General features: G+C 41.5%; 1 protein-coding gene across 1 annotated transcript in view; it reads right to left on the bottom strand.

The window, feature by feature from the left end:
- Window positions 1–6588: 6588 nt before the first annotated feature.
- Window positions 6589–27568, bottom strand: part of TXLNG (taxilin gamma) — a 50073-nt gene continuing 29093 nt past the window's right edge. Inside the window, 10 exon segments of the mRNA XM_038376848.2 lie at window positions 6589–10042; window positions 11005–11100; window positions 11710–11802; window positions 13436–13447; window positions 13450–13481; window positions 13484–13511; window positions 17150–17269; window positions 20165–20301; window positions 20304–20358; window positions 21384–21547. Of these exon segments, the coding sequence (XP_038232776.2) occupies window positions 9725–10042; window positions 11005–11100; window positions 11710–11802; window positions 13436–13447; window positions 13450–13481; window positions 13484–13511; window positions 17150–17269; window positions 20165–20301; window positions 20304–20358; window positions 21384–21547 (1055 nt within the window). The 3' untranslated portion in view covers window positions 6589–9724.

The following is a 27568-nucleotide window of genomic DNA, read 5'->3' as shown; positions in this document are numbered from 1 at the left end:
GAAGAAGCTTTAGGTACAAATTTGTGATGGAGTCACAACATGACCTTGTCCTTTAAAAATACTGTGAAAGGGGGGAATGCCATAAGGGCCCCCATTTCCCCAAACCATCTTACCAACATGATGGCTATCAGGAATTTTGTTTTCATTGATAAATGGAGCAGTGAGCAGGTAGCCACCAGTTACAATGGTGGTCTTGTCAGGCATTTAGGAACCATACTGAGGTCCCAAACAGGAGGACGATGCTTGACTGGCGGATAGACGTTTCCAAATGCCCTGAGAAACTTCACTATCTTTGGTGGACAAAAACGGAATAATCCTCTAGTGGAGAATGGAAAGCCATGATGGCTGCCAGGTGGACTGTAATAGAGCTCAGTGATAGCCCTGAACTTTACAGTTTTATGATATAGTCCGGTATATCTGGCAGCAATGAGGTCATCAGTAGAATAGGTCAGGTCACACCAACCATTTGAGAGCATGTGTAGTGAGTATAATAGTATGCTCTTTACCTCCTCTGAGCTGGTTATCTCTAGTCCAGTGAACCATCCACCAACCATGCATTGAAACAAAGTACTGCGAGATTGGGGTGAAGATTGGAGATCCTCCTGCCTTGCTGAGAAGTGAGGAGGTGTAATGGGGAGAGAGATTGGTGAGCAAATGACTAACCGTATTAGGTAAGGACACTGCATTTGTCTGGGTCAGGTCAGAACTATTAGGATGACTCTGGCTTTGTCCTTTTTTATTTTGAACAGAACTTTGGCTATTAGACGAGTCGGTGGGGAACGAATCCAGTAGATCTGACCACCAACAAAGGTGAAAGACATCCCCAGGGATCAGTGGCCCAGTCCCCCTCTGGAGCAAAACTGGGCAAACTTCTTGTTTATCACTATGGAAAACAAGTCGATGGGGGGGGCCCGACTGCTGGAATATGTGATGTAATATGCTGGAATCTGTTTCCCCACGTATCCACGGTCACATTCTGAATCCCTGGAAGATAGGCTGCTGTGATGACTATCTGATTGCGTATGCACCAATTCCAAAGCTTGTCTGTCTCAGCGCACAGTGAGGGGGAATCTTGTTTCTCCTTGCTGGTGGATATAAAACATGCATGATATGTTGTCCATCATGACCTTTATGTGCTTGCCCCGATTAATGATAGAAACTGGAGACAACTGGAGAAACTGTTCTGAGTTCCAGCAAGTTAATGTGTAGTGTGGTCTCTTGCGATGTCCACTTGCCTTGGGCCATGAGTTTCCAGATGTGCTGCCCACCCTAGCAGGGAGGCATCTCATTATGACGACTGTTGGGAAAGGACATGCAAATGGGACTCCTGCACACTTTGTGATGGTCTTTCCACCTACTGAGGGATTGTTTTATGCAGGTGGGTATGGAAAGAAGGATATTTAAGCTGTGTCTGTTTGGTGAATAACCAGTCCTGAGCCACCCTTGAAAGCAGCGCATTCAGAGTGAGTCTTGTCTGGTCTATGACAAAGGTACTGGCTGCCATGTGCCCCAATAACTGGAATTTGGGGGCTGAGCTAGTTTGTACTGGCTGTGTTGGAAAGGGTCACAAACTTGTGCAGAGGAAGGTAAGCTCTTGCTGTAACTGAATCAAAATGAGCTATGAATTCTAAGTTTTGCACAGGGGTCAAAGTGGGTTTTTGAATATTTAATTGTAGACCCAAGCTGAGGAACAGATCTATGGCTTTGGAAGTTCCCCATGATGTCAGTTCCAGGGAGTGACCTTTCAGCAGCCAATCGTCCAGTAAGGGAACACTAAAAACACCCTTCTTATGGAGTTGGGCTGCTACCACTGACATGACTTTTTAAATATGCATCCTGAAGGTTGAGGGCTGAGAACCAATCTCCTTGATCTCATGAGGGAATTATCACTGCAAGTGTCACCATTTTGAATGTGTGTGCCTTCACATAAATGTTGAGTAGCCTCAAATCTAGGATGGGTCTCCCACTGCCATTCTTTTTTGGTGCCAGGAAATAGCTGGACTAAAACCCCTTTCCTCTTAGTTCTATAGCACTAAGTGTAGGAGAGAGACTATTTCTTGATGAAGCAAGCTCTCTGAAGAGGAAGGAGGGCAGATGGTGGAAGAGAAGTAAAATGGATGGCGTTCCCTTTGGAGATAATCTTCAAAACCCATTTGTCTGTGGAGATAGACTCCCAAGCCCACCTGAAGTGGTAAAGGCAGTCACCGAAGGGAGGCAGGTGAATTGGTGTAGCTGGTAAGGATGAGGATGGTAATTCAGACTGTTGACTACCCCATCAAAATAATTACTCCTTGGAGGTGGAAGGATGCGAGGTTGACTGTTTCCTTCTCTGGAATTTCTCTCTTTTGATATGGTTCACATAGCCTCTGGGAGGTCAGGAATTGGGCAGGACAGGATATCTCAGCCATCTGGGACTTGATAAATATTCTCTTGTGTATAAATCCCAACAGAATGAAAAGTAGCCCTAGAGTCATTTAATGTGCACAGAGATTCATCTATGCTGTCGGCAAACAGTTTAGACCCATCAAAAGAAAAAAAAGTCTTCCATCATATTCTGGACCTCTGTTGGAAATCTGGAGACTTGGAGCCAGAAAGCCCTTCTCATAACTACCGCTGTAGAGATTGAACAAGCAGCACTATCAGCAGCATTGAGGGAGGCTTGTAGATGTTCCGGAAAGTATCTGGCCCTCCACAATAATTGCCTAGAATTGATCTCCGTGCTCCATCGGTAGGTGGTCAAAAAAAAAAAAAGGTTCAGTTTTGTGCAAGTTACATGATTATATTTTGCAATAAATGCCTGTTGGCAATTCTAAATTGTAAGGAGGCTGATAAGATTTTCATTTACGATCTTTTTCATGGGGCGTGGATTTAGCATGATACTGCCTTCCACATTCATTGTTTCAACCAAAGAATTAGGAGAGGGATGAGAAAATAAAAACAGGTCTTTTGCTAGAACATATTTCTTATCCACTCTCTTGCATGTAGTTGGAATAGTAGCTGGGGTAGCTGATGATCTTCACTTGGTCCAGAAGAGCCTCATTGACCAGCAAAGCTATGCAGGCAGCTGCGGGTGAATGAAGGATATCAAGTAGCTTATGATGAGGGTCTTCAAATCTTCTCGAGAGAGATCTGCAAGGACTCAACAACTCTCTTGGCCAGATCCTTAAACTGCTTAAAATCATCCGCCAAGGACGGAGGCAGCGGCACAACAACTTCATCTGGAGATAAAGACAAGATGTTGGCTGGAGGAGAGACCACTTCATTGGCTCTAGCTTCCAACTCTAAGGTTTCTTCTTGAGGATCAGTCTCCTAGAAAGAGCAGGCAACCATCATCACTTATCTCTGCAACGGGTGATGCTCAAAGCCCTAGAAAATAGCTGGTGATAAGCTGCCACAGGGTCCCAGTACAGCCTAGGAAGTGATGAATGAGGCATAGGAAGGGGCATACACAGGTGCTCATACCAGCAAGATGGTGGTTGCAACCTTGTGTCACAAGTGGTCAGACTCTCAGAGACTTCTAGAAAGGGGCCTCTATAGGGGTGAGGAGAGCCCTGGATCGGTAATTGGGAAACTGAAGCAAATTCTTCATCAGAATCCCTTTCCTCAAACTTACTATGGAACAGTGGCAGGCCTGGAGAAATTTGAGATGAAACTTTTGGTACAGGTGAACTTCTGGTGATCTCAATGTCCTTGGTACTGAAAATGTCAGAGCTGAGCAGCAGTGAATCAGCTGTCACAGATACAGCCAGGTCCCAGGGAAAATGAAACTCCCGTGGTTCTGAGCATGTTGTCAGTACCGAGTCCATGGTCTGCACCAAGGTAATAGTGGCCGAGGGCACCGACGGTACCATAGTCTCCTCTGCTCCAAGGGAAGTACAGTCACAGCCAGAGTGGGCTTCTTTGGTACCAAGGAAGGGAAGGATGAGCTCTTCTTGCTATCTCAGTCTGCTATTGATACCAATGATTTCTTCAAGTCCAAGACTTTGCAATCTTTCGGTCTAGCAATACTCTCAGTGGGTACCTGATTGGAGAGTGGATGGTGCTGAGGTGGCTGAAAACACTGACAACCTTGGCTTTTTTGAGGTAGATTTCCTGCCTTGTGAGCATGGGGCATGGTCTTTTGGAGGACTGATGAGAGGAGTCAAGTCTTCCTCTTAGGTGGAGAAGTGCAACTCAGATATAGTGGAGGCAGCAGATTTGCTCAGAGACCAGTGTATAGAGGGTCCCTTTGCCTGTGTCAGAAGCTGCGTGTAGGGAGATCTCCGTTCATTAGGAGATGAAGTTTGATCACCCTGTTTTTTTCTAGCTCTAGATTTCAATGCCAGACAGAAGTTGCATATTGCCCAGAAGTGAGATTCCCCAAAGCAATGAATGGACCAGGACTGCCTGTCACTTACTGGGATTTCCTTCTGGCATGACAGATGACGTTTGAAACCAGAAGAACTGGGCATAAACTCCCAGCGAACGCCATGTACTAATATCTAAGTATATGATTTAAATATATTTATTTTAAAACTAGGAAGCTAAAGTGACTACTACGTACTATTTACACTTACAACTACCTACTACAATAAGAAACCAGGTCACAGTTGAAGTAATCTCAACAGGGACAACTATCAGAGCTCTGCCTCAGGCCGAGGCAGTTGAGAAGGAACAGAAGACCGTTGCCCGCCCAATGCTGTATAGCAATAGAACGGGACATGAGGCTAACTAGCACATGTGTGGGCCGAACAGACATTACTGTAAGTAATCTCTGATCAAAGGCACAGGGGGCGCTAGCACACCTAGAGCACAGCATCCATAGGGACACTATGCAAAAAAGCAGCTTTCATTTACAGAATTTTCTCCCTTAAATGCCAGATCTAGCAATTTAACTTTGCAAAACCCCAATACATATATGTAATACTTACAAACTCCAAGAATTCAGTGCTCTAAACTGATCCTGATAATGTCCTCAGTTGAAACATAGGATAGGTACCAGTTGAGCAACAGTAGCATAAGCCTCCCTTCTAAATTGCCTTGTCAACATGCTGCAGCCCTCACCTGGTAATGATGACTAAGCTGAGTTCTTTCCATATCCAAGCAATGTTCAGCTTTTAACTCCTTTACAAGAAAGGAGTAGCAACTTTGATCACCAACATGGACTAGATTTGAACCAGCACCTTAAACACAAAAGACCATATATCCTATTACTATACCTCACCCATACAGGTCTGGATTTACACTGAAATATTTCCAAAGATGCAGGGACCAACAAAGCAGAATTTTAAGGTAGCAGTTAATTTATAAAATAGCGGAGTTTAATTTTAAAGCTATATTTATTCCTTTATACATTTTGCATCCTAGGGAATCAGGTACTGACTTGATTCACACTATTTTGTTGTTGTGTGAGAGTGCCTGAGTACTGCTTGTCTGATCAAGAGAGCATTTTTGATACCACGTGACAGGATTGAATCAAATTATTTCAGAACTTCCCTAACACTTCTGTACCTTTTACAACAGTTTCACCCAAATGTAGACATGTCTGAAAAAGTATTACCTGGTCCCTTTGCAAGCCTTTCCATAGAGACCTCAGTAGCCTAGCATGAGACTTCCTGAGTGTAGAGAGGTTGGGAATTTTGAAGGTACACTTCCTTGGATCCTCAAGAGTTAGCAGTCTTATTTGCACTAGAACAGTGTCCAAGCAGTTTCTTGCTCCAGGAAAATCACTGAGACATTACATGTGTCTGGAAAGCATTGTGGACACTTTGAGTGCTATTACAATGTAATAGTCTTATTGTGCAGGAACATTCCTCTATGTAGTGGTTGATTAAGTTTGCATAACTTGTTATGAAAACAAACTTAAAAAACCCACCCAATCTGGGGGGCCTAAAATCCTGTTTTCTTCTAGCTGACACAAGGTGACAAGACACACAATCATACCAACCCACTCCCACAAGCAATAGAGTAGCACATAACTATTACCATTAAAAATAATGCAATTTAGCGAAGTAATGAAAAAGTTAACTGATGTTTGTAGTGAAGAGATTCAAAATCTCAAAAGTTCTTCACTTCACATTCCAAGCCTCTAATTTATTAGAAACTCAGCTCATTTGTGTTCAGTGTTGAACATAACTAAGATTTCCATTAAAGAAACAGCAATTCTGTGCTTTAAAACGCTCAAACTTCAAGACTGCTGTTTTAAATTAGCAGCTGCCATTTAACCTGAATACATTTAGGACTGGTCTACACCTAAAACATAGGTCAACCTAGGTGCATCACTCAGGGCTGTGAAAAATTTAGCTCCCTGTTTGACAGAGTTAGGTCAACCTAACCTCCAACTGTAGATGCAGCTACTGCCTCTCAGAGAAGTGGATTATCTACATCAGTGGAAACACCTGTTCTGTCAATGTAGAAAGAATTTACGTTACAACAGCATAGCTACAGTGCTGTTTGTGCCACTGTAGCATAGACATACCTTTAGTAATTTCAAACTTCACACCTCTAAATTCTCTCCTGAAGCTCCTAACAAGTGTAGCAAGAATGCCAGACAGCCCAAGTTAGGAATGAATATGTTCCAAGAATAAAAGAAAAACACAGAGTCTGATATATTAAGCATACATATTTACTTAATCTATACAGAATCGAGTAGATAAAATTTCAGATTCACATTAGTGAAAAATCCCTACAAAATGTTTTTGAAAAGCAAAACAAGACTGCCTGTTCATTTCTAAATTTTTTTTTCTCATGAAAGCAGACATGGTTGTAAAAATAAAGCAGTGTGTTTAGCACAAACTAGATTTCTGCATCACTTTTTTCACAGTTATTTCCATCTACAGTCTGAAGAGGTAGATTTTCTGCAACACCTGAGAATTAAACTGTAATATAACCAGGTGTAAGTGGAATAAAGGAAGGACAAAACAGATTAAAGAGATACAGCCCTAACGTAGCTGTGTACACTACTACATGCATTTGGGTCTTGGATCACATACAATTTAGCTTTTATTTTTTTGCACCCTAATCATGGGCCCGACTAACAATTAGGTGTACACATCAGAGGCTACATAAATTTACAGCCCAGATTAAACAGTTGTGGTAGTGGAAGATACACAATACAAGTTTCCATAAAAACCCTACTGGAACCAATTTGGCTGAACAGTGGCAGTGCAACAGCCTGCTGTATGGCAGATCAGTGAGAGTGCTGGGCTTATCCCTTGCATTCTTTATAGCAACACCCCTTTGGCCAGTGCATGGAATGACATTAATTGCTTTCAGGAAGCCAAGTCCAGCCCACCTTTGCTAGAGGGAAGGTTGGTATGATGTGGGACCTCTTCAGGGTCACACAGAGATGGGAAGAAAATCCCAGATTCCTTAAAACTCTTCACTGGAGGCATTCTGCTTCATTTACACATGCAAGCCAGTAACTACATATCGTCTGTACTGCCCTTCCATTTGTCTCTCATATGTTTACAGCCCTTGCGGCATGGACCAAAGTTCACTCTTGACTACACACAGAACACGCATTAGAAAAAGAAATGTGGTTATAGATACAGGAGACCAAATAATACATTTTAAAAAGAGAAATCTGCACTTTCCACTTCACTTGCAAAGTGTGTACCTTTGCCAAGAGTATGTTGTGCTGTAATTGATATATTAAGATCTTCACTCGCCCTCAGGAAAACGATTTCACGCTCACTTAATTTATTAGCTGAAGACCAGTTTTGGCAGAAATTTAAAAACTTACTTCCATTAGTTTTTTGATTCCATGACAATGCACACAGTCAGACAAATCATTTGAAGAATCAACTTTGGAAGGATGTTTCTTCTTTCCAGTATTTTTGTTGCCATGCAGTTAACGTGATTAGTGTTTCAAAGCCGAGTCCAACCTCTCTGACTGCTCACCTCTACCTTCTCATTACTTCACCATACATGGACCACAAATACAAAACAGACTGTGCAAATTGAAGAGAAAAAACTGGCCAGTTCCCAATTTATGTCATTCATTTGCTACACAATTTAAGAAATGTCAGTTTGATACAGTTTTGTTCAGTGGTATGAGCTAAAACACATTTATCAGGCTTTATACAACCTTATTCTCTTTATAAGACATCTACATTATTTCAATGTACACCATTACATCAGGGAAGGGATCAAGAGCTCAGTGCAGCCTGAACATTCAAGTAATTTAGCCACTAAACTGCCAAAAAGAACAAAGGGGGTGGGGAGGGAAGCTCATTGAAAGTTATGTGCTTGGTTCAGAAATCCACCACTGAAGTTAAGTGCAAAGAACATTAAGTACCAGAAAAAGCTACACGTTTGTATCTCTTAAAATAAAAGTGACAGCAACTGAAACTAGAAAGCGAACATATGCGGGCTAAAGTTAACAGTAGCTTGTTACTTAGCACATGACCTGCCTAGCTAAAAATAAATGTTGGTCCCAGCCTGTCCCAGAGAACAGTTCCCTTAAAAATTTTATATCCAAGTTTTCAAAGTGAAACACTGTAAGGCTCACAACTGCAGTCCATTACATTTTTTTAAATGTATTTTTTTTTTTTTTAAACTTTGGCATATTAGTTTAACATGAAACCTCTGAATTACCAATTTTACAGGCAAGCAGTAAGTACCAGGAAGGCACTCTGATCAGTCTACTGATCAGTCTACTGATCAGGTTAGGTGTGTGACAAGTTAAATGTTTTACTCTGGGAATATATTTGAATCCACATGATCAAATATTAACTGTGTTCTTTACAGATCCTTAAATATATTGCATACAGTGCTAAGTAAAGAACATCCAAACCAAAGATTGATGTCTTAAGTACTGCATGCAGTAAGCATCTACAAATCTACAAGAACTCCTTGTTTTAAAATAACCAGATTATTTAATGCAACTTCTCTAATCAGAAATAATCATTTTATGAATTCTCTGCAGTGCTGAGGCTTCATGTTAAGGGACGTAACATGACTAACTTCTGCAGTTGTGTATATTCCATTATAGACAACTTCACTCCATAAACACTCATTCCTGTATGCTTTCTTTGCAAGTTAAATTTAACACATTCACAGGGAGGGCAAATATAGTCTGTCTGTGAGTTAACCTTAGAGCACAACCCTGAGAAGTTTGCAAGGAAGTTGTACACCCTGTTTTACCAGCTGAAAATTAAAGTATGCATATTTGAAAGCTGTTTTTGTCATACCACAACTACATTAAAACCCTGTAAAATATTCTTGATCATATTCTGGACCCTTATTTTCATATATAATCAGGTGAGATAGTTGAAGTTCCTACTGGCCATTAGATGAATGGATGTAGAGAATTTACTGAAGAGTTTGGTAATTACATTAGTATACCAAACCTTAGTTCAGTTAACAGAAGCAAAATGTTGTTTTCAAACCAATGAAGTGACACTCCTGTCACTTTTCCCCATGAAATGTTAAATCTTTACACAAGTCTTAACTGACATGGTGACATTTGTGTTTAGGGGAGAGGAAATGCACATGCATTCTTTATGGAAAAATATTTTTTTAAAAATGAGGCAGATGTGCAACACAGTTGTGGAAAATATACAGATTACACTATTCAAAGCTGCTATGCAGCTTCCTGTACCACATAAGTCCAGTAGTTCTAAGAAAATACATATATGGTAGAAAAAGTAAGAAAATTTTCACCACAAAACCAATATAGTTACCACCAACAGAGAAAGTTATACACAAAATATATCTCTCAATACAGTGTTTACACTTCATTTTAGTCAACAGGAACAGGACTGGTGGAGACAGTCTTTTCAGAGCCATTTCCTTCATTTGCTGCGTTTGATTCAGCATCTGATTGGATTCCTGGTTCTGTGTCAGTGGAAGTTCCCAGCTCCTCATGGGAATTGAGAGTGCATGACTGCAACACCTGCACTGCTAGATCCACATCTGCTTCTTTTACAGAAACCTGTTCCTTAAGGACTTCCACCTTCTCATTCAGCTCATTCCTCTCCGTCTGAAGAGCCCTGCACAGCTTCTCCAAACGCTCCAGTTTTATTTGAAAGCCTTTGTATTCTTTGTCTCTAACTGTTTTCTGTAAGGGATAAAAATAAACAGAGACTAACCCAATAAAGTGACTTGGGGTGGGGGGGATTTATTTCTTTTAAAAAGGCACTACTTTGACAGGCAGAGAGATTAAAGTCTTCTCTTTAATTCCTCTAAAAGGCACAGCATATATAACGTTGGTGCAAATTCTCAGGCTGCCTCCAATGTTTTTTTAAAACCAAAGGGGGACCACATATAGGGGCTGACAGGCCAGTCTGCTGAGATGCAACACAGGGTACTACATACTGCTATCTGTGAACAAGTGTTTTCTAATGTGAACAAGAGCCCACTAGGAGCTCATTGAGACTCAATCACACAAACCAAACAGCTTGTTACTGTTCATGACTATAGTTATGGGGATATTACTTATGGAACTCAGCCAACTTTAGTGAATGGGTACCAAATATTTCTGATTTCAAAGCAGTTTGTACACAAACATGTATACCAGATTTCATGGCAGAAATGTAACAGAAAAAATACTAACAGATATGGCAGAACTACACTGACCCCTAGTTATAGCTAAGTCAGTTTTACAACTTTAAGGATTCTGCAGGCTTGTCAATCTAGCACCTGTCCCAGCATTTAAAAGACACAAGTAGTTTGTATAATTTTGCTGTAAGATCCTACCTAGCAATAGGCTAGAGACAGCAATTCCTATGCTATGCCTTTGACTGACTAGACATATGAAGATCAAATGTCACGGATAGCAATTACAAAAAACAAAATTCATTTTGTGCCTTGAGAAGGATGGTAAATTTACCTGGGAAAAGTTATTTAAAGAAGAAGCACAAACTGTTAGTAATTAAAAAACAAAAATTAGTTGTATAGTTTGAGAAGCTACAGAGCATTTCTTGACAATCTCTAGCTATCTAGAAATGAAGAGTCATGTAGAGGCAAGCCCTGCTTGAATGTTACTACACAGTTCCTTAAACTATGAAGATTGTTACCCACCTCTTCAGCCATTTGCAGAAGAGCTTTGTTGTTGTTTTCCCATTTTGTACGCCATACTATTGTCTCTTTTTCCAGTTTTTTTATCTTCTTGGTCATCTAAAAATACAGTAAAGCTAGTTTTATGACTAGGATCAAGACAGAGGTAACCACATATTAAAATGTTTTAGTAAGTTGCTCAAACTGTAGTTTTCAAAGTAATCTTATAAAAGAAATGTATAGGAAAGGGTTTCATGTCAGACCTATGAAATTATTAAAACCTTAAACATTTAAAAATATTACTTTTAAGATTACGTTGATTATAAAGATATTTCCATCCTCCCTCAAAAGTGTCTACAATCAACTTCTCCATTTACAAACAAAAGTAGTTTGTAACTAGAAGTATTGCACATGACAATTTTTTTTTAAAAAGCTGTTTTCTACTTTTAATATTAGCTTTTGGAATCAGAACTTGGCATGCAATTACGCAAGTTTTCAGAAGAATGGATTGCATCATGTTCTTCCACAGCTATGCTGATTTTCTCTCTCTGTAATCAGACTGGAATCAGAGGGAGACAACTAATGTGCCATTTTACAGTTTTTCCAGCTACAACTACTTTTAAAATGCATTCACCTCTATATCCTCTTCAGGAATTTTAAGGCCTAATAAGGAGCCAGATTTTTTTTTTCCTACTATTTTCATTAAATTCTAACCATTATATAAAGTACCTTTTCCATTTCTTGTCTAAAGGTTGTAAAAAGTTCATTGCTCTTTGCCATGGTGGTCTGGAATTCTTCAAACTTATCCATATAAAGAGAAAGCTTTGGGGAAAAAAATTTGGAAATATTTAATCTTTAAACTGTATAGCAATGTTATCACACAAGCAATCTTTATTAAGGTACATCAGATATTTCAGCTAGTAGTAATGCAACAAAGATAAGAACAATATTTACGTTCCCTCTCTAATCTATCAAGTAAATTTCACCTAAAGCATGTATACATGACTATAAAATAGATGGCTACTCAAATTGTGCATGGATGCTGAGCTAGGGCTATCTTTATAAAGCAACAGAATATATTCTAACAAAAGTTAGGCATTAAGACATGGGTTGTTATCTCTGTTAAATGAAAGTTAGAAATGCATCTCTTTCAAATTATGTACAAATAAAGGTATCAGCTAAAATTTGAAAAATTAAGCACAAATTTAAGGTGTAAATATGTAATTTAAAACTAACTAAGATACAAAATATGAACAAGGGAAGGATTAAAACACCGAAGCAAATTAGGATCAGATGAATAATAAAAGATGAAGTAGTCATAGGTGTGAGATTTAGTAACAAAGTATAAATTCTACATGTGTAATAGTGAGATTGGATTTGAAGTGACATCCTCCTCCGAGGCTCTCAACCACATAGTCTTGCTACTAAAGATATGGTTAAGAAACAATGAAGGTTCTGATCCTACAAATATGAATTGAAGCGGGGACTTGTTTGGGGCTTAAGTTATCCTAACAAATTTTCACCATAAGTAGAAACTCCAAGGAAATGAGATCGGATAGGGAATAAACAAGCCTTTTAATATCCTTGTTTACACATCTTATAAAAGACAAACTGGGCAAGGGAACTAACCATTATTTGGCAAGGACAATGGAGTAGCCTCATTCGTGGAATTTCTAGTAAATACAACTTCTATCCAGAGGACAGATTTTTGAATCTGCTGTTATCGGAATAAGCAAATTAGGAGTCCCACAGCTATTATTAGCAGCTTCCCACATAACCTGAAAAAACTTCAAAGCAGCAAATAGAACTCCCTCTCAATTCTCTTGCAGTCAAATCTTATCACAGCTGGGGCATATTTTGCTAATTTTAGATTGGTAGAGGCATGATCATATAATTTCAAGCATAGGGACTGAATACACAATCTGGCAGAAGGGTCAATCAGCATTTCTTAACAGGTGAGTGGTTACCGCGGAGAGGAGGAGGGGGAAAAAAAAAAAAACACCCACAAGGAGGAAAAAAAAGAGAGGTGTTATGAAATAACCAGCGGGGTGGAGGCCACAGATAGGACAGGTCCTTAGACTTTCAGATATTCTAGTCTTAGCACAATGGATGCAGTGTTCTTTTAAATTAATGAAACAATCTTAGGCAGTTCATCATCTATCACTTCCAGTAATGTTGGAGGGAACTAGGAGCCCCAAATAGCAATTAAAGAAAACCTTGTTTTTAAAAAACTAATATCCTCCAATGTACATATAGCGAGAAGTGTTCATTGAACAGACAATTGCTACCAATTTAAGTTTTCCATAAAATTCAACGTTCCATTAATGAAAGTTTAATTGGCAATTTTTTGGTACTTCCTCAAAATGTCAAGTCTGAGTCAAACCCATAAGATCGCTTGATATTTCATTGTGGAGCATCTGTATCAAACTGACATTTACAATTTTTATTAAGTTACCTGCTGTTTCAGTGTTGGGCTTCCTGCTGTTTCATCTGCTCACATTGTGTCTGGACTCAGTAGCTTCTTTTAATAGCTAAAAAGTGGAGAAAATGGTACTGTATTTGAACACTATATCGAAGGGCAAAATTTTAGGATAAGGTAAAATGGGAATAAACAGTTTACTCACCTTCTTGTAGCTGTTGTTCTTTGAGATGTGGTACATATATCTATTAAATTAGGGGTGTGTGCCTCGTGCATCAGTGCTGGAAAGTTTTCCCTAGTGACACCCACAGGGATGGCCATGTCTGCACCCAGGGCATCCCTTGAGCTGCAAGCACAAAGTACATAAACGGAAGAACTGCACCACCCACCCTTCAGTTTCTTTGTACCAGAATCTTGGATGATAGACTCCAATGCGTTGGAGAAGGAGGGTGGGTTGCATAAAGGACATATGCAGCACATCTCGAAGAACAGTTACGAGAAGGTGAGTAACCATTTCTTCTTTGAGTGATTGCACATGTCCATCACACTAGATGACTCCCAAGCTGTTTTCAATGGAGGTGTGGCTAGGAGTCTGATCGGAAGATGGACTACAGGACTCTTTTCCTCCCATTCACATATTTCTTTGATGCAACAGTAACTGTGTTATGTTTAGCAAATGTGTGGAGTAAAGACAACTTTGTACCTATTGGTAGACATCTGCAAAGCGACAATTGCCCAGAAATGCAGTGGAGGCTTAGTGTGCGTCTGCTGAATGCACAGACAGCTTCTGCTGGGGGGCGTTTTGGGCAACGCAGCTGGTGATCCACTTAGAAAAGCCACTGCACTGTCCAGGATGCCCTCTCATTTGTGTCTTGATAGAAAACAAGCAGCTCGGAACAGACCTGAAAGGGCTTCCTAGCAATTGTGTACCATGTTCTGATGTGGAGCCACTACCAGTGGTCTTGGAACAGACACTGAGAAAAACAATACAGGACCTGAGGTCACAGGCATCACAACATACCCCCAAAAGCGTGCACCATGTTGTATTGGCTCTGGAAGGACACTGTGCATCTGGATGATCAGCGAGGGGTGATACTGAGAGGGTCAGCAGATCTTTTGCAAGCTTCATATGCCTCTGAAGTGGTCTGTACTGAGAGAGGTCTTTGCAAGCAGGGGCAAATGGTTTCCACTATATATGCGCCAATAAAGTAGCCATATTTACAGTCCTGGACATGGTTCTACAGCTCTACTTTACAAGAGCCACTAAACTGTGGTACTGGGGAGTGGTGGGCTGAAGGCATGCTCTACCTATGGTACCAGAGCGGCTTAAGCTTTGAAACTAAGGCGTTCTATATGGAGGATTTTGACGAAGACAAAACAGTCCTCTTAGGCTGCTCTGAGCATTTGTTTGAGGACTGCCGGGTGAGGGAGATTTTCTCTTATCTCTGTCCACAGGTATGGCTGGGGGAGCACATGTGGAAAGAGGGGTCAAGGAACTCCCTTGGTCAGATTCTGATGCTGGGCAAAGAGCAGCCCCATGAGGATGTATGAGAGAGAAGCTTCTCTTTGCTTCATTGTTCTGGTCTTGAAGCCTTGGAAGACTATTCACCTGTCACCTAAACACTTCAAACAGTGAGAGAGTGAGGATCATTCACAAGAACTGGTGTGCAACCCCAGGGCAAGGCTTGAAGCCAGGGGTACCAAGCGGAGCCTGGAGCGTGAATACTGACAATAAGGAAGAGAAAAAAAGAAGAGGGGGTTTCAAAGGACCAAGATGAGTATACTGTTAACTACAGTGTGGTAAAACTATTAGCTATAAAGACGTTCTCAGAGGAATGAGCTGCCAGCATGCTTCAACCATGGACAGCAAGTAGGAACCAAAGAAGTGGGCAGGCATCTCTGCCCTTTATACCCTCAGCGCAGAACACGAGGACACACAGCACTGGCATGGCTGCCCCTATGGGTAGTACTGGTAGGGAAGCTCTCCAGCATCCATTCACAAGGCATGCATGCACCTAGTGTAATAGATATATGTAATCATCTGGAAGAACAATGGCTTGATACAAGTAATATAAATGAGAAAGTTTGATTTACCATGAAACTTCAATACAGTTGAACATGTTCTTGCCTATCTCTGCATTAAATGGTTAAAAGTTAATTTGTTAAAGAACAAAACAGGTAAAAATTGTGCCAGATAAGTTACTTAAGAAACCTAAACAACTCATGTGTTCTCCTTTCTGTCACAACTATAGTTCTTAGCTGATTGTTTAAAACCGTTACTGGTATAGCTGGAATTGATTTTATTATATGGAAAAAAAAGCTCTAACAGTTGGGAAAAATTCAGTTTATGTCTGCATTCTGGTAGAACGCCTTAAGTATTAAATGATATGCAGGAGTACAATAAAAAGCTATTCTACTACAAAACTAACGAATGCCCAAGCGTAGAAAAAAAAATTATGTAGTAACAATTAACTTCATTGTGATATTCTCCTGTCACCTATGGTAAAGAAGTTATTTGCAAAGACTTGGGACTGCTTCGATGAATTGTCGTATATGAAACAAACTATGGCCGTAAACTAACAACTGCTGTACGTAAAGCAGCAAGGCTGAAGAGAGAAAGTATAGTGATGTCAAAGTGGGGAGAGTTTTTGTCAGACTTGGCTAAAATTTAAACTTGCCTAAAAATCTACTTTGTCTAATTTAAAATCAGGAGATCATCAGTATGTCTTAGCTTTTAGAAAACAGAAGATTCAATACTTGCACACCTGTAAATCTAAGCAAGAATTCTTCAACCAAAACAGCTTGGTATCCTCTATCTTTAAATCGCTGTCTTCAAAAGATTAGTGAACATGGCCAGAAGTTACTTGATTTTTTGACCCCTCCATCCCAAATCACACCCAGTACTCATTCTCAATGAAGACTATATTCATGGCAATTTGAGGACTTCAGGTTTTTTTTCCCTATACCCTATCTATAAATACATAATAAAAATAAATAGAAGACATAGGCCTCTCCCAACACCTTGTAAAATTTTGTTCAAATTCTGGAAACAAAGTCACTACTTTGGGTGGAGGGGGGTGAATATTTAGGGTCTGATCCAAAGACTCTAATTGATTTTAAAAAGGCTTTGAATCAGGCCTATAATGTCTAAAGCCATTTCATCACAGGAAGGCACGTTTTCAATTGAAGAGTTCAACTGAAGACTTCAGTGTTACATAGTTTCCAGCCAAGCTGCTACTGCTTGGAAGAATGCAAGTAAAATTCTTAGGTTTACACCTCTCAAATGCTCAGAAAACACTGGGCACACACTTCCTGGTAACCAAGTGCTCTTAAAAGGTGCTTACATTATTTCTGTTTTCACACCTCTTTCCGCCTCACACTTCTTAGAGCATAGCTGACCAAATTCAGGCATCAGAAGAACAAGGACGTGCTGCAAAAGTTGCGCTATGTGGAATCTCTCCAAGCCTAACAGAAGTACCTAAATTGTGTTCAGAGAATGCATTATATATATAATATATATATAATAAAAATCCCCCCCAAACTGATAATGGTTCTTGCAAAAAAACTGCAGCTGCATGCACATTTGTTTGCATCTATATAGATGTATATTGCAGGTACAATTCAGGTTCCTTTTAATTTATTTAAACCATTTGGATCTTAGTATCTTGTAGAAAATGTATTTTAGCCCTAAATATGGGGCCCTTCAGTTGCTGTGTTTTTGTTTTTAAAGTAAGCTTAGAAGCAACTTACAAACTCCCTCTCTCTCTGATGTTTTTCCTCAGCTTCTTTTATAAGTTGTGTGGTTTGCTGAAGTTTGGCATCCACCAGTTGTTGCTGTAATTCTTTATGCTTGAACACTTTGTCAATATGCTAAGGAAAAAGTAAAACCTGACAGTGTAATATGAACAGTAAACAGTTAAACAAACAGTTAAAAACATAAAAGATGTTTTTTAAATGGAAAAAAGTTTTAAACAAACAGTTTTAGTATTCAGGCTTGGTGATCCAATGGTCAGGGTTGCCGGACCATCGGATCACAATATATATGGTATTTTTCTTTAAGCCCCAGCCTCCAGAGTCAAGTGATTACAGGAGAATTTGAACTTTCATTTAAAAAAGTTTCTGCCCCTCACAGTTGATGAGAGAAGCGTGAAAACATGACCCAAGTACATCTTAAAAACCAGAAAGTAAATGCAAACAGTTTGCAAACCGTGGCCTAAAAACAGCTGACTGTCACATCTCATTTCCAGCTGTTAAACAGCACTAAATTACTTTAACTTCCTAGTATTACTTTTCCACATAAACAATTGCTCTGGGTGCCACAGGATGTGATCATGAATGAAAGGGGAGAAGTGGTTCATGACAACATCAGTATTAGAAAGCAATCCACACTATGAAAAAAATCAGAGAACACTTATTCTACAAGTTTGTGCCTTAGGTGCCGGTTGGGAACAAAAGAAAGCTGTAGTACTCTATAAAAGTGAACTGATTTTAATCATCACCACTTTTATTTACAACAAAAATGCAAAAGCAGTTTAATAACCAACCTTGATTTTATTTTCCTACACTCCGAACAGACAACTGTGTACTTAATCAGTCAATATGATTTCCTCAGTATCAATCTAATATAGAACTCAATTAAAATATTTATCTTGAATACATATCTACACCTAGTTACATTTGAGGAATTAATGTATAATCACTGAAATTTGAGGAAAGCTGAACTTTAAATCGTAGCACCACTAAGCAAAGTTAGGAAATGTTTATAATAAATCATTTATAAATTAAGTTATTCTGATTATATATAAAAACTGAAAAAAGTACTACATTTTTTAAAGTCTCAACTGTAAAGATCTTAGAAATAGGGTGCTATTTCAGCAGATGTTATGCAAGAACAGGAGTTAAGTGGACAAAACAAAGGTAATGGAAAGGAGGCCAGCACACACTTGGGAAACAAAGCAGGCTCCTTAAAAGTTCATGAAAACAGCAGCACATTATTTCATTGTTTTGAAACACTCTTTTTCCCCATAAACTAATTTAGAAGAACTCATTTCAACATATGTTTGCATACGAAGACTAAGCCACAACCCAAAATACATCTACAAAAGACCTTCCTAAATATGTTCCGCTGCCTTTACCTCGTTTTAGAGCATAAGAATGGCCATACTGGATCAGACCAAAGGTCCATCCAGTCCAGTATCCTGTCTGCTGACAGTGGCCAATGCCAAAATGCCCCAGAGGGAGTGAACCTAACCGAGTAATGATCAAGTGAGCTCTCTCCTGCCATCCTCTCCACCCTCTGACAAACGGAGGCTAGGGACACCATTCCTTACCTATCCTGGCTAACAGCCATTAATGGACTTAACCTCCATGAATTTATCCAGTTCTCTTTAAACCCTGTTAGAGTCCTAGCCGTCACAACCTCCTCAGGCAAGGAGTTCCACAGTTGACTGTGCGCTATGTGAAGAACTTCCTTTTATTTGTTTTAAACCTGCCTACCCATTAATTTCATTTTGTGGCCCCTAGTGCTTACATTAGGGGAACAGTACTTTTCCTTATTCACTTGCTTCACACCACTCATGATTTATATATCTCGATCATATCCCTGCTTAGTCTCCTCTTTTCCAAGTTGAAAAGGTCCTAGCCTCTTTAATCTCTCCTCATATGGGACTCATATCCAGACCCCTAATCATTTTAGTTGGCCCTTCTCTGAACCTTTTCTAATGCCAGTATAGCTTTTTTGAGATGAGGGGACCACATCTGTATGCATATCAAGATGTGGGAGTACCATGGATTTATATAAGGGCAATAAGATATTCTCCAAACTTATTCTCTATCCCTCTTTATGGTTCCTAAAATCCCGTTTGCTTTTTGACTGCCGCTGCACACTGCGTGGAGTCTTCAGAGACTATCCACGATGACTCCAAGAGTCTCTTTCCTGATTAAGTTGTAGCTAATTAGCCCCCATCATATTGTATGTATAGGTTGGGGTTATTTTTCCAGCGTGCATTACTTTACATTTATCCACATACATTTCATGTGCCATGTTGTTGCCCAAGTCACCTTTAGTTTTGTGAGATCTTTTTGAAGTTCGTCACAGTCTGCTTGGTCTTAACCGATCTTGAGCAGTTAGTATCCTCTGCAAACTTTACCACCTCACTGTTTACCCCTTTCTCTCCAGATCATTATGAATAAATTGAATAGGATTGGTCCTAGGACTGTCCCGTGGGAACACCACTAATTACCCCTCTCCATTCTGAAAATTTACCATTTATTCCTACCCTTTGTTCCCGACTTTTAGCCAGGTTCCGCAATCCATGAAAGGATCTTCCTTCTTATCCCATGTCAACTTAATTTATGTAACAGCCTTTTTTGTCCACTCAAATGGAACCCTTACCTTATAATATAATGAAAAAATACACAATTGCTAATGACAAGGCACCACACATTTTAGCACAATTATAATAAGGCCATTAATGTCAGTGGAAATGTCTGGAAAAAACAGATCCTTTGAGCTCTGTTAGGGATCCAGAGAACCCCCATGGAATGGGATGGGAATTGAAAGAAGAGATTTTTGGCCAATAGTCCACCTAATTTTTGTTAAGAAGGCCTGAAATAAAAAAAAAGGCATTTACCTTTATTTATGTAGAGTACAACCATGTAATTTTATCACTTAAATTACGTGAAGAATGTTTTTAGAAAGCCACCACTTTTGTATGTCGTAAGGAAACTAATTTGAGTGCCTATGGAAGCATAAATTTAAATTACCTCTTCCCGCAAAGCATACTGTTCAATTAGTTTCTTCAGCTTCTCCCCCAATTCAATATTTTCTTGGCGGAGCTTGGCATTGTGTACATCAGGCTGCTCTAGCTGGGCCTGAATTTCATTCAGTGTAATCTGAAAGGTGCAGTTGCTTCTTAACGTCTCTCCTCTTCTTCACGTGCTTGCTGCATGTTTTCTTCCTTTTATCCAAAAGGATTTGTTAATATGGGTGGCAAGTCAAAAGTGACGTAATAGGCCCATATAATCAATTTTTAAGATACAGATGGGTCAAAATAAATACTTCAGGTCTGAATACTTCCACAACATTGGTGTGTTCAAAAACCAAAACAGAAGTTTTGCCCAACTGACAAAATTAAATCCTTACCAATGCAGTGTGCTATCAAGAGTGCTTCTTTAGGGAAGCTGGTTCCTGGTCTTGCAACCACTCTGGATTTAGCTGGGTGTTTTAATGTAGGTTATTTTATATACATTCAGCAGTCCTATTACCATGCTCTATATATTTTGGTATTGGCAAGTGAAGCTCTAGCATGTTGGTTTTGTTTTACTTTTCAGTTGATCTAAATGGATATGGTTTATTGTATGCTTGAAGAGCATTCGTCTTTATGGCTTGAGAAAGAGTTTACTGATGTAGTATGGTTTGGTAAGGGCCAGCAACGATTATCCAGGAGGCCAAAAAAAAAAGCCTGCACTGATACTTTGAAATAGAAAGCTGAATGGTTTGGTGTTCACCATCCTCACCAAGGTCTTGTACTTCAATTTAAAAGCTACCCTACAGTTAATAAAAGAGTTAGTTGGTGAAGCAATTCCTACAATAACCATACAGGGAAATGAATGGAATCTCAACCCCTTTTCCCTTACTCCTGCCAATTCAAGCTTTGTTTATATCTTGTCATTTTACGCTATTTTGATTTCATTCAAGTGATTTTACTAACAGCCAACAACACAGCTCTCGTAACTAGTACAGCAAGACTAACACTACAGCAGTCTAAACTAGTATGATGCATGGACCAGTTTGAGAAGAAACTAACTAAAGTAAACACACCAATTCTCACAATCCCAAGGACTCAAAAGGGTTGTTGTTCGCTATTGATCTGGGTATTGGACATGAAACAGTGCAAATACCAGCTAGCTAGCAGCAAGTATGAATTTTAAATAATAATCAGAAATAGGGTTCCTTAAGACAATTTACATAAATAAACTGAACCTTTAAAGTCTTGTTATGACGCTGAAGCTCCCGCACAGGATTCCAGTTTTGGCTGCGTTGCTAGAATGCCTTGCTAGGCTCACGTCTGCAAGGGGACTTTCTCTTTCACAACCTGTGCTTGTTTCGCTGCAGTATCTTCATCTGCTGTTGAAGATTCGTCTCTCCTCCAACTAAAGTTAGGAGAGCAGTAGGTTAAGAAAAATGAGATGAGAGTGCCATCTTTTCAACCTATCGAACAACTTAAACTAAGATTGAATTAACTTTAAGTAGCTTCAGAAGCCAACGGTGAAGGTCTATAGATTCACTAAGACCAGTGTAGACAACAACTGTTTGGGGTTTTTTTGGTCCAGGGGAAAAGTTAATCCCAAATGTGTGAATGGACAGTCTTGGAATATAAGACTAAGAAAACCTATTCTGATTTACCAAAAATTTCCTCCAAGTTACAAGGTCTATAGAAGTGTTAACCAACAGTCTCTCAGCCTGCATGCAGCTACGCAAGCAGAACCAGACCTATCAATCACAGATATGTGAGGCACTCTGAGAAACCTGCCAATTTAAACAGCTTTCACAGCTAAGGATAACACCCTGTGGACTGAAACTTGTAAGTAAATTTATAAGTATAGTAATAAGTTGTGAATTTCTTCTGCAGAGCATCTCTCAAGAAACCAAAATGAATAAACCAACAGGGATTTTTAATCCTACACACCAAAGAAATTCTCTAAAGATGGAGGATTGAATCAGTGTACCTTTTAACTCAGAAAAAAGAAGTTTGTGGTAATTCAGAATAGAGTTTTCCTATGCTTTCATCGACAAGGTCCTCAGATGCATTACCCAGTGATTCTTAACCTGGAGGGTGCACGCACTCACTGGAGTGCAAGATGCCCTTTCTGGGGGGCGAAAGTTCCTCCTCGAACATCAACTGAACAACAGCAGAAGAGTCCACTAGAGCCGTAAACTTAAAAAGCGTGCATTTTTCATGTATTCTTAATTTTACTGTGAAATTAAAAGTGCATAGTTTCTCTTTCATTCTGTAGTTATGATATATCAGGTTTAAGAACTGACCTACTTCAATGATTGGTTTGTTTTTTATAAGGGGGTGGCGTGAACGTAGTTTGAGACGACCAAAGGGGGGTGCAGGGCTGCAGTAAAGGTTAAAAACTCCAGCTCACAAAAGACATATCCCTTTTGTCTCTGCTCTGGCCCCCAACATAGACAAAAAAACTAACTGCTTTCAGCTGAAAACCTGCGTTCCAGCAGTCCAAAAGGAAAAAAAAATTTCCTTTTTAAAATCTGTGCTTCGTGTTCAAAAAAATCTCAAATTGATCTCAAAATGATTTCAAGTTATAATCCCACCGCTCTGCCACCATTCATTCATGCTGCTGCTGCTTCTCCTGCAGCTCTTTTTGGGATCTCGCTGTGTTCTCACAGTCCTCTCGCGCTCTCGACTCAGCTCCAATTCCATCCATCTCCGATCCCCTGATGGGGACCCCTATCGTGAAGACCCCCATCTGGTTGGGGACAGGATTCTTGGGATGCCTGGTTACCACTCGAGCTGCTCCCAGATCCTGCTGTAGCCCCATTTGGGTCAGAAATCTGCTCCTGAGAGCGGTGGTCATCCGCCAGCTGCATGATTAGCTGTGCTTTGCGACTTTCCCAATGCGCAACCCTCTCTTCTTGGCACAGGATTACAATGTCCTTCTTAAGGAGATGGTGATAGGCCATCACTTCACTGTCCCACTCTACAAGGCAGGCGATGATACCGAGGCCTCAAAGTGAGCTGTAGCTCACAAAAGCTTATGCTCAAATAAATTGGTTAGTCTCTAAGGTGCCACAAGTACTCCTTTTCTTTTTGCATTAACCAATGGGATTGTAATAGGAATGTTAGGTTTAAGCTAGTTGATCTACTGACTGGTCAATTAACAGCCTACTATTTAACCATGGTCCAAATATCAGATATTCCAGCAACAATGCGCAGATGTAGGTGGTGGCCTAGCTTTTTTTTGCAATACGGTGACATCTGTTAGCAAAAAACTTACTGAAACGTCTTGTTTACTCACTTTACTACATGCTAATGCCATCTGCTGGGGAAAAGGTGAACTAACTTAAAATTGATCATCTTAATGGCTGTAATCTTCCAGAACAAACATTATACATATATCTATTTGTATACCAGGCCATTATTGTTCATGGTGGTCTACAAAGTGCATTAAACAAGTTAAAAGACATGGTCCCTGGCCCTGTCAATCTAAACTGCCAAGACAAACCTACAGAAATAAATTCAGAATGGGGTGGAGAAGGGAAAGGAGAGTTCAGTCATTAAACCTTCCCCCTGAAAACAAAGACAAAAGATGCACAGCCTTCAAACCTGCTCCCTAAACAAAAATATCAGTTATTAACCCACTATCCTCAACACAAACAACCTGTTATAGGCCTATGTAATAATCCCCACTTCTCTCCCTCAAATACCCCCTCCATCAATCCCCCCCCCCCACTTATCCCCAACCAAACCTTCCTGATAAATATGGAAAGTTCTATGTTAATGGAGGTTTGTGACATCACATCTCTGTAGAGCCCCTCCCCTCCCCTTCCTGCTCTGTTCCTTTTCTTACTGCTGCTTGTGGCACCTTAGAGACTAACAAATTTATTTGAACATAAGCTTTTGTGAGCTACAACTCACTTCATTGGATGCATTCGGTGGAAAATAGAGTGGGGATATTTATATACACACGCACAGAGAACATGAAACAATGGGTTTTATCATACACACTGTAGGAGAGTGATCACTTAAGATGAGCTATTACCAGCGGGGGGAGAAGGAGGAAAACCTTTTGTGGTGATAATCAAGGTGGGCCATTTCCCGCAGTTGACAAGAACGTCTGAGGAACAGTGGGGGGGGGGGGTGGTGGGGAGAGAAATACCATGGGGAAATAGTTTTACTTTAGGTAATGATTCATCCACTCCCAGTCTCTATTCAGGCCTAAGTTAATTGTATCCAGTTTGCAAAATTAATTCCAATTCAGCAGTCTCTCATTGGAGTCGTTTTTGAAGTTTTTTTGTTGAAGGATAGCCACTCTCAGGTCTGTAATCGTGTGACCGGAGAGACTGAAGTGTTCTCCGACTGTTTTTTGAATGTTAAAATTCTTGATGTCTGATTTGTGTCCATTTTCTTTTACATAGAGACTGTCCAGTTTGACCAATGTACATGGCAGAGGGGCATTGCTGGCACATGATGGCATATATCACATTGGTAGATGCGCAAGTGAACGGCCTCTGATAGTGTGGCTGATGTGATTAGGCCCTATGATGGTGTCCCCTGAATAGATATGTGGACAGAGTTGCAACGGCTTTGTTGCAAGGATAGGTTCCTGGGTTAGTGGTTCTGTTGTGTGGTTGCTGGTGAGTAATTGCTTCAGGTTGGGGGGCTGTCTGTAAGCAAGGACTGGCCTGTCTCCCAAGATCTATGAGAGTGATCGGTCGTCCTTCAGGATAGGTTGTAGATCCTTGATGATGCGTTGGAGAGGTTTTAGTTGGGGCTGAAAGTGATGGCTAGTGGCGTTCTGTTATTTTCTTTGTTGGGCCTGTCCTGTAGTAGGTGACTTCTGGGTACTCTTCTGGCTCTGTCCATCTGTTTCTTCACTTCAGCAGGCGGGTACTGTAGTTGTAAGAATGCATGCTAGAGATCTTGTAGGCGTTGGTCTCTGTCTGAGGGGTTGGAGCAAATGCGGTTATATCGTAGAGCTTGGCTGTAGACAATGGGTTGTGTGGTGTGATCTGGATGAAAGCTAGAGGCATGTAGGTAGGAATAGCAGTCATAGGTTTCCGATATAGGGTGGTGTTTATGTGACCATCACTTATTAGCACCGTAGTGTCCAGGAAGTGGTCTCTTGTGTGGACTGGTCCAGGCTGAGGTTGATGGTGGGATGGAAATTGTTTAAATCATGGTGGAATTCCTCAAGGGCTTCTTTTCCATGGGTCCAGATGATGATGATGTCATCAAGTAGCGCAGTAGAGTAGGGCATTAGGGGACGAGAGCTGAGGAAGTGTTGTCCTAAGTCAACCATAAAAATGTTGGATACTGTGGGGCCATGCAGGTACCATCGCAGTGCCGCTGATTTGAAGGTATACGTTGTCCCCAAATGTGAAATAGTTACGGGTGAGGACAAAGTCACAAAGTTCAGCCACCAGGTTAGCTGTGACATTATCAGGGATACTGTTCCTGACGGCTTGTAGTCCATCTTTGTGTGGAAGTTGGTGTAGAGGGCTTCTACATCAGCTATCTTCGAGACACCACTGACTTCCTGAGGAACTACAATCCATCGTGATCTCTCCTAAAACACCATCCTAGCCAGTATGGACTTCCTCCTCTAGGAGATGCTCATGAGAGGGGTCCCTGAAGAGGGATGGGGAAGGGGGTTGGAAGGGAGGCAAACTGCACCAAGTACCCATTCCGCACCATGCGTAAGACCCAAAGGTCCGACGTAATGGTGGACCATGCCCGGGAGAAACGGGACAGGCTCTTCAGGAAACAAAGGGACAGATCCGGTGGCTGGTCTGGTACTCTGTCCTCGAGCGACCCTTCAAAAGCCTGGCTTAGTGCCCAGATGGGGTTTGTGCTGGCCTTGGTTCTGGCCTGGCGCATTATTGTTATTATTGTTGTTTCGCCGTCGCCTGTTATCCCTGCCTTGCCTATGGTAAGGCTCATACCAATGGCAAGGCTGGTACTGACGTTGCGGGGGAGGCTGTGGCTTAAAGGGCTTCCTCTGGGTCTCCAGGGTGTGCATACCCAGCGACTTGAGCGTAGCCCCCGAGTCCTTGAGGCTATTCAGTCTCGCGTCTGTCTGGTCCGAGAAAAACCCGGACCCTTTGAAGGGGAGGTTCTGGAGCATATTCTGGACCTTGGGGGGCAGGCCTGACTCCTGGAGCCATGCCGAATGCCTCGTGACCACCCTTGATGCTATTGTTCTAGCTGCCGCGTCTGCTGAATCCATAGAGGCCTGGAGAGAGGTCTTGGCTACTGCCTTGCCCTCGTCCACCAGGTATCCAGTATCCCGTGAACTCCTGTTGGAATCATGCGGGAAGTTGTCCTTAAAACTTCCCCCCACTGCCCAGGAGTTGAAATTGTGCCTGTTGAGGATGGCTTTCTGGTTAGCAATCCTCAGCTGAAGGCCCCCAGATGAGTACACTTTTCTACCAAAAAGGTCCAGGCATTTTGCCTCCTTGGCCTTAGGGCCAGGGCCTGCTGTCCATGGCGCTCCCTTTCGTCCACCGCCGAAACCACCAGGGAGCATGGGCTTGGGTGGCTGAATAGGAACTCATAGCCCTTAGATGGGCAAAGTATTTACGCTCTACTCCTTTAGCCGTTGGAGTGCTGGAGGCCGGGTGTCTGCCATATAGTCTTATAGTTGGACTGAACGGTCTTAATGAGCGGGCGCTATTCTGGATGGCCCTTCAGGGCTCAAAATGTCCACCATGGGGTCCTCCTGCTCAACTGTCTCCTCGGCCTGCAACCCCAAATTTTGGGCAACTCTGCGCAGCAGTTCCTGGGGGGGCTCTATGATCTATTGGTGGAGGGCCAGATACCTCTGTACCCGCCACCACCTCATCGGGGGAAGACGAGAGGTTAGCTGCTGCTTGACCCCCCTGGTTGGTCCTCCTACTCCCCATCTCCCGTGGTAAGGGTCCCCGGCTCAGACCGGGGTGGCAGTCCATGGGATGGACCAGGCTCCATGCCGGACTCTCCGGTCTATGCTGGAGGCCTGGATACTGTTGCCTCTGGCACCGTCTGGGGTCGGTGCGGGGACTGGGACCGCTGCACCGAGTATTTTGTCCTGGATGGGGCCCCTTGGCGCTCCCGATAGGCCCAGGGGGTCCAGAAGGGCCAATGGCCTGGTAACCCCCTTTGAGGTTGCCAGCTCCCGAGGGTCCCTGCTGTCTGGGCCCCGGTGTGGATAGCTATAGTGGCCGGAGCCGGATTGTGGCACTGCCGATTGCGAAGGCCATGGCGGTGCCAACGATCTGCACCGGCGGGAGAACGAGTGGCTCCTGGCTGAGTGGAACTGGGAGCAGTACCGGTACTGGAGTTCCCTGGACCGGGACCGCCTGCGGGAGACCTCTTGTGAGGGCCGTCTCGACTCCTCCCAGTGCCAGTCTCTGTGTGGTGCTGGAGAGTGGTGTGCCCTTTCTGA

Source organism: Dermochelys coriacea, chromosome 1 (genome assembly GCF_009764565.3).
Source record: "Dermochelys coriacea isolate rDerCor1 chromosome 1, rDerCor1.pri.v4, whole genome shotgun sequence".
In the NCBI taxonomy this organism is placed as follows: domain Eukaryota; kingdom Metazoa; phylum Chordata; order Testudines; family Dermochelyidae; genus Dermochelys; species Dermochelys coriacea.
Note: the sequence above shows the minus strand (reverse complement) of the source record. Positions and strands in the feature narration are given on the sequence as shown.